The sequence below is a fragment of the Dreissena polymorpha genome, chromosome 10, assembly GCF_020536995.1.
Source record: "Dreissena polymorpha isolate Duluth1 chromosome 10, UMN_Dpol_1.0, whole genome shotgun sequence".
Classification (NCBI taxonomy): domain Eukaryota; kingdom Metazoa; phylum Mollusca; class Bivalvia; order Myida; family Dreissenidae; genus Dreissena; species Dreissena polymorpha.
In genome coordinates, this window is record NC_068364.1 from 89,166,436 (window position 1) to 89,174,648 (window position 8,213).

The 8,213-nt window shown below is 33.3% G+C and overlaps 1 protein-coding gene across 1 annotated transcript; it reads right to left on the minus strand.

The window, feature by feature from the left end:
* Window positions 1-1,621: 1,621 nt before the first annotated feature.
* On the minus strand, window positions 1,622-4,170 carry LOC127848815 (complement C1q tumor necrosis factor-related protein 5-like). Its single transcript, XM_052381451.1, has 2 exons — window positions 3,750-4,170; window positions 1,622-2,408 (listed from the first exon to the last, which is right to left on the minus strand). The coding sequence occupies exons 1-2, from the start codon at window positions 4,087-4,089 to the stop codon at window positions 1,993-1,995; spliced, it is 756 nt and encodes a 251-aa protein (XP_052237411.1). The 5' UTR covers window positions 4,090-4,170; the 3' UTR covers window positions 1,622-1,992.
* Window positions 4,171-8,213: the final 4,043 nt, after the last annotated feature.

Genomic DNA, 8,213 nt, shown 5'->3' on the forward strand with positions numbered 1-8,213 from the left:
GGGAAAACAACAAATTGTATTTGCACGCTTGTTGTACTCAAAATTGCTCATGATCTCGTTACTTCAATGGACGGTACATACATTCAGATTTCAAAATATTACAAGAACGTTGAACCAACAGCATTTTAATTGAACGTCTAAAATTAAAAAGGCTTAAGTTAATCAACCGAGTCTAGTTATCCCCCCCCCCACACACACACAAAACAACAACAACAACCTCACAAAAGAAAAACAAACAAACAAAAAACAAACAAAACAGCAACAATAGCAAAAGCGATAGTCTACACTTTGTATGAGCATTCTGCTGTGTTGATCCCTATTTTACCGGATCAATAGACGGGCTACTGGCTACTGTACTCATTGCATTTACTAAAAACGTGTTCATATGCAATTATAATCTTAGTTTATTACACAAACATTCAATAATAATAATAATAATAATAATAATAATAATAATAATAATAATAATAATAATAATAATAATAATAATAATAACAATAATAATAATAATAATAATAATAACAAGAGCACCGCATAACGGGTTCCAACGCTCGGCGGCGGGTGCATTTTTGCATAAATAAAAGCTTGTCAGATTATTTTTTTTAGAGGTCACAGTGACCTTGACCTTTGACCTAGTGACCAAAAAATGGGTGTGGCGTGTAGAAGGTTCATCTACATATGAAGTTTTAAAGTTGTAGGTGGAAGCACTTTGATTTTAGAACAAAATGTAAAAGTTTTAGCACGACGCCGGCGGACGGCGGAAAACATGACGAGCTAGCTATGACGATACCTGGGTTTTCTCCGAAAACAGCCAAACTTATAATCATAATACCACTACTACTACTACTACTACTACTACTACTACTACTACTACTACTACTACTACTACTACTACTACTACTACTACTACTACTACTACTACTATTACTACTACTACTACTCCTACTACTACTACTACTATTACTACTAACAATAATAATGATAATACATGCAGCACATTGCAATATTCTACTTAACTAGAGTAGCTCCTTATTGAAATCCTGCACAGCCATATTTGAGCCAACTGCGAGAAATGATTATAATAAGAGATGTTATGGAGGGTCAATTATGTCGTGTACCAGAACCAAGTTTCTGACTTAAATACATGGAGAGTTGAAGAACATACCATAAACTATCGATTTCCGCGCAGAGATTTGACTGGAACCAGCATAGCTGGATCTAATCCCTGCCTTCCTAACGATTCACGTGATGAGAGCATAGCCACGTGGAGCACTAATTTTACAGTTGTTATATTTCCCTTTTTTTAATTTGGGTAATTTATTTTTTGTTATGAACCTTAACTTATACACTATTTTCCAAATATAAAAGAAATACATTGATACTACTTTTGATAATATAATACGTAGGAAAAAAAATCTAAAAACAATTGTTCATGAGAGCAAGAAACGACAACGCTGCGTGGAGATTGTTTAACTATGTCTTAAAATACCACATACATACATAGTTTAAGTACCACCAACATTTACAGGAGGATCAACATAAAGATAAATTAAAAAAAAATAATGTGCTTAATACATGTCAGTCCAAACGATAAATATCAGAAAAAAGAAAAACCAGTGAGTACTTTAAATGTTAACATCTGGTGATTTATTAATAGACATGCAAGAATTTTGTAGGAAGTTCCGTATGTTACACGAATAAACATATATCAGATACAACGTTTAGACGAAAAGCAAGTTCTTTTTTTAAGTTAACAAAAAGAATGTTTTCTGATCGCGGATTCATAACGTTAGCGCTCTTCTTTATAACGATTGTGTCATAACCCATGTCAAAATGTCACACTGTTCCCTTGTCCTTGTAATGAATTGTATCATATATCGGTATGTTATGGTGTTAAGCATAAAGATCAGTACCGTTTTATGTAAAAAAATACCAGCATTTTCGTTTCATGCATAAATTTCAGCACGATGAAAAGTATGGACCGCTTGAATATTACACATGAATTAACACACCAGAAAACGATTTGAACATGTAGATATTGCCATGGAGATCACTGCTGCTTACGGTTCCTGATTTTACCCAGATCTGATCGGATATAGCAGCCCTGGTGAACGCCTGCATGGACACGCACTTAGGTCCAGCACTGTTTTTTTCAAAAAGTGATCTTTGCAGAATGGTGCCTTGGTTCACAATATCAATGTAACCATTTTGGTTCGGCCTAACGCAGTACTGGACTGCGAAGGCATATAACCCAGGGACGGAGACAGTAAATTTCCCAGATGCCACGTCATAACCTTGACCTTCGTTGATTTGCGCATTTGTGAAGATGATATTCTGTCCAGGCGATATTATCAATTGACCTTCAGCAATTCGGGCGAAGAAATGAACCTGTGGAATCACTAGCTGATCTGAAAATAAACAGTCATGAAATATTTAATTTAAGTGTGCATACGAGGAGTAAGTACTGTACACGCGAATGGAATGATATTATTAATAACGAAAACTTACGAAATTAATGATCTTACGAAGCAATAGTTTATAACTTAGTAGCGGATCCGTGGTCTAGTGGTAACACACTGGCTTCACAATCCAGAGATCGCTGGTTCGATCCCCCGCTGCACCTGACCTACTAACTCGTCTTTCGCATGAGACGTTAAACCGAGGTGCAGTGTACTAGGTGCTATACACCGGGCACTAAAAGACCCAGGGTCATCTCTGGAACGGGGTGTCTCCTGTATCTTGCACTATCCCCCGTAACCAACTAACACGTCTTTCTGGGGGCGATGGCCATATGGGAGACAATCCCGGTGCACTCGATAAAAAAAAAAAAAAAAAAAAAAAGTTTATAACTTGAATTTGGCGTTAAGAAAACACGCTAGTCTGTAGGTATGCTGAATTGATAGAATAACAGCATTTCTATGTAGGCATAAAGAAACTGTAGATACATTATCAGGAGACAAATAATTGCCACTAGTCTTTTATTTAACCATGCAGCTCCTAAACGAAGACGTCTGCACAATAATGATACAATATTTATTATTATTATTTAAATGTGTATGCACAATTTATCAAACGAATAACGTTATAAACCAGCGTGTGGTTTTATGTTAGATCATTTACAGTTAAACTATTTTTAAATTTGTTAAATACACAGACGCCTGTAGAATCATCTAGAAACATTTAATGTGCTCTAAAGTTTTACATTGCTAAACGGTAACACGTTATTTGAGTTTATAATTCACTAAAATATGAATTCCGCAAGTGATCTTCCAACAAACTTCAAAAAAATAGTCCGTGATGGCGGGACTTTTTCTCACGTCAGAAATTACTTTTTACATTTTTCAATACCTGATAGCGTACATCTTTTAATCACATTATATGTATTATGAATGTTTTAAAACATAATTTTCTTGTAAACGAAGTCTTTTATTATAGTAACAATTTACATTCTTGCATTTCTAAGAAAAATTGTGTAAATTCTAAAACGATTATGCTCTTCGTACTCTTATAATTGATGTGACTCAAGACACGTCATGCCCTTAATTTTGTTTCGAATAAATATAACTTAACATAACAAATAAAACTAAACACATATAATATCACTGCGTACATACTTAAAATATAATTTTTACACGACCAAAGCATTTTTTAAATATTACATTCCACAATAAGAATAACAGTACACGATGGCGTTAGATTGACAATAATATTCATTCTTAGTAGCACCATATAACATAAAATGTTATTACCTTTTAATATCTTGTTTTCTCTCTCCATCTGTGTAATTGCAACTGATGTGTTGGTCGTCATCGCCGACACTGCTTTAGATATAGTCAACAGCCCTCCTTGTATTGCACTGGCTATCTCAGTCTTGTCCTCTTTTATCATGTTCAACGCAGCCTTCACTTCGGCGTTAGTTTGTCGGATTTCGGCGAGCAAATTGTCTATGGCCATTTCGTTGCGTAATACTCTTTCCAGTATTCTTTCTTCATAGTCGTAACGCGAGCAAACGGGACAAGATGGCTCTCTTGCAAATGCGGCGACCATTATGTTCAGCGCGTAAAACAGAACCCGAGTGAATTTCGTCATGATAAAATTGTGTTTGGCTTTAAGCAACTGAGTCCCAGAGTATAACAAACGATGATTTCACTAAGACGTTGTTAAGCGTTCTGCGCCCGGTTCCCTAAATTGAAGATCACGTTAATCATGCGCTATGCAGGGAATTTAAGGCTATGCACATTAAAATATCTTAGTTTTACGCAATCTAGAGCAAATAATCGCTACGACAGTGTACATTGAACTGCATAGTCCCAGACCAGAGCCTATGCAATTGTATGACAATAATTACACGCGATTTAATTTACGATTGTGTATAAAAAAACATGTGTCATGCATTTTAATAAAATATACTTATTTTACTTTGAGTATATTTTCCCATAAATCAAAAATAATTTTGGTAATTAGTAAATTACGATTTTTTTTAAACTATATGTATTTAGCTATTCTGAAACAACATGTATGCAATGTAATACAGACGTTCATGCTACTTTCGTCACAATATGCATTTAATATATTGGAAAAATTTGAACATATTGAACATTGAATAAGTCATGCTTTTTCATTTGTATTCTGCGATAATGCAGAAAAGTTACGACCTACAACGTCTTGATACGAAATCTGTAGCGAAAACTTACATAATTTAATAATGGCCTCATTCATCGTCTTTCCAAGAGGCATTAGAATCGACCCTTTGTTTATAGTATGACATGATACGATAACACATTAAGGAAAAAGTGACTGGCAATTGTAAACCATTGATACTGTTTAAAATAGTACTCGTTTTTGAAACGCACTTATCAAAAACGAGTCGATTAAGATGACATGCCGGAACACAATCGCAACATTACTCAAATAACAGATGTTACTGTAACTGCCTCACGAGAGACATATGTTGTATGCTATGTTAAGTTGCATTCCTCAAGTTGATTTAAATGAACATACTTGCAAATAAGTTATTTCTAATCTCTATGATATAAAACCCTCTTGGTCTTTTTTTAAGTGGGCTTTTCTGTTTGGTAGTTATTGGTTGTGATCAAGTTGATTTTAGTATGAAATTAATTTGTACAGTCTATAAGTATTAAATACAAAATAATACCTATTACATCACAAGAGCAGGAGGGTCATTATTGTATGTATAAAAACATGACTTATTTCTGCAACAACTTACGCGATCTGATACCTTTCCTATTCTTTAATAATCCTTTACGTGTATAGTTATCATAAAATTCCAGAACTGTTCTTCCCACCCTCTGCCCTCCCACACATGGAATACATCAAACATATTTTTGACATATGATTAAAGTTTGGGTTATCGCCATAGAACTGTCAATGCAAAGCATTTGGTGTTTAAACCGATAAAAGACTAGCCTAACCTCGCACTAAGACAGTGTTTTGAAGAACTCTTAACAGGAAGAATGAGAACAGTTTAAATTAATATGATTTCATTGTATTTAGAACATCCATATGTAACGACATCAATAGAAAAGGACATGACTTCAAAGCTCATAAAAATTTAAGTTATTTTAGGGACTTTTTGTTCAAAGATGTTGCGTATTGTTTATACAAATGACATACTCAAAGTATTGTGAATAATCTTTGTAAAGACTGTGTTGGATATAACATTTTAACCATTTCCTTTAAATATTCGCAAGATAAACTGGAATCCAAGACAGTTGTAGTTTTCATTGCGTTAACCAATCGGTCGTTATATTTTTTTTTAAATACTGAGTTGAAATGACTTGAAATACAATGACAAGATGTTTCATATTAAAACTTATGCAAAACAGACCAAGCTGTATCGCACATGCAAAGTCAAGTGAACAGATGGATGAGATATGAGATTATCTCACTAATGTAAATATATACCTATGATTCCAATCAAAACTTGAATGGCAATAACTCACTTATACACTTTAGGGCTCACTTTTGTGGCAGATATTAAACGTTTTTAATTCATGTGGACGAAAACAAAAGTATATATATATATATATATATATATATATATATATATATATATATATATATATATATATATATATATATATATATATATATATATATATATATATATATATATATATATATATATATATATATATATATTAGCAATATTGCCATGCAGTACACCATTTTTATGGCTATTTAAACTATTTGAATTATTCATCATTTTAAATGACCAGTCTAGAAATGTTAACATTGAAGAAACCAAGATGGTGCTTTAAAACGATGTTCTTTTATATTCCTTGTCCTCGAAACGACGTCCATACCTTACTGTATAATGAGCATAATGCATTAGTAAATGAATTATTAATAGTGAACACTGCGCAGTTGTTCCAGGATTTGTACATATGTGTTTATATAATTATGCAATCTATAAAGGTTAGCTCATGTTATACCATGTGTTATTCTAAGCTTGACCTCTTGGGGATAGTACATTTCGTAAAAGTTGTATGTCTGTGAGATTACATTTATTCTGTCTCAAATAAAGAAATTCGTATTGATAGAAAATACCTAAATGTTTTTGTCAGTTCGATGTCCGTCTTCCTTGTTTAAAATACCCGTTTTGAATTAAATCAATCAAATGTATTTTTTGAGTTTTTTGTTATTTTATTATATTTGTTAAAGTCGTCGTAAAAATGTTATTGTTAAGGGCGGTCATTTGCGTGATTATGCTTTCAGAATTAAACGTTAAATGTTAAGATTTTCTTTCTATTCTGAATCACATGCTAGATACATTTTGAAATAAAAGCTTGTCGAGTGATTTAGTGACAAACTTGAACTGCAAATCAAGAAGGATATTGTAACGTGTTACAGCTCGTTGGTTTGAGTTCTACAGTGTGATTCTCTCGTTTGATAAAACGTTATTTACGACAAGGGTGAGCGTACATGATGCCCATGCAAAATGAGTATAAAGCGATGGCGAAATGGCTGTATGCTTATTATTGCCATTATGTTTTTCAAGGAGTCTTGTGTTTATTTTGGTGAAAATATGCATTTCGACCGAGGCAATTACCTTTACACATGATGACGAGTCGTGTGTGTTTCTCTTCATCGAATGTAAATATTTGACCACATGCTGACATACTTCTCTAAAAGGTAGTTTCTTGTGCATTTGATTTTTTGCGTCAATGTCTTTTTATGTGCATTGGATCGTATGCTATGATATCACTTTCCATTAATTGTAGCTCTCTTTTAATCATGTATGTTTGTTAAACAAGCTAAATCACGCAAGTTTGCACCTCTCAGAATAAAGCGTCTGATGAACCATGTGTTCATGGCATCGCGTCTGAACATGTATATACATGTATAAATATAATTTTTTAGAAACGTTTGTAAGTACGGATTGTATTCAGACCTGTTGTATGCGTCTTTATCAATGTTCTTGTTAATGATCTGTACTTTCTGTTTTAACATTATTTCATGTTAACTATTTCTCGGTTCAAGCATACATTTAATTGAAACTATCGATGGACAAAAGGTATTTCTCGCCTAAGACCTATAATCTATTTTTGTTTCGACAATTGATAACGTACAAAAAATATTACTCTGTGTATGGTTTCATACAAACAAATTCGTCATCGATTTGAAGTTGTGAACTCTGGCCTGACTACCTTTTCGCAGATTTTTCTCTTTCGGATACTAAATTGATTCATGTATTACGCATGCGTGTTTCAAATAACGTGGCTACACTTCCGGCTCAAGTTGACATATCAGAAACGTAAATAAAGATCAGTGTTAGTTGTTTAATACTAAACAAGGGATCAAGTGGTGAAATCGAAAATTCACTGAAAAAGTTTAAGCTCGTTTTAATCGGAAAACAAAGTAATGGATTTACCATTTTATATATTGTTAATGATTCTCTCGCTTGTTGAACTACCAATGTTGTTAGTGTTTACGAACTATCACAATGTTCGGAAATTGTCCGGACGGTCACAACAAATTTTGTTTATGCCCTGCTTTCTTACGAATAATCAGTTTTTTTCTGCAGTAAAATTTTACGAGGTGCATCCCCTGATTGTCTAAATAAATAATTTGTTTTGTATTAAGCCACAGATGTCGTTTAAACATACATAATAAAATTGCATTAACCCGTGTATCAGATGGCTCCTTCGCTTTAACTTAAAGGGGCATTTTCACAGATTTTGGCATATTTT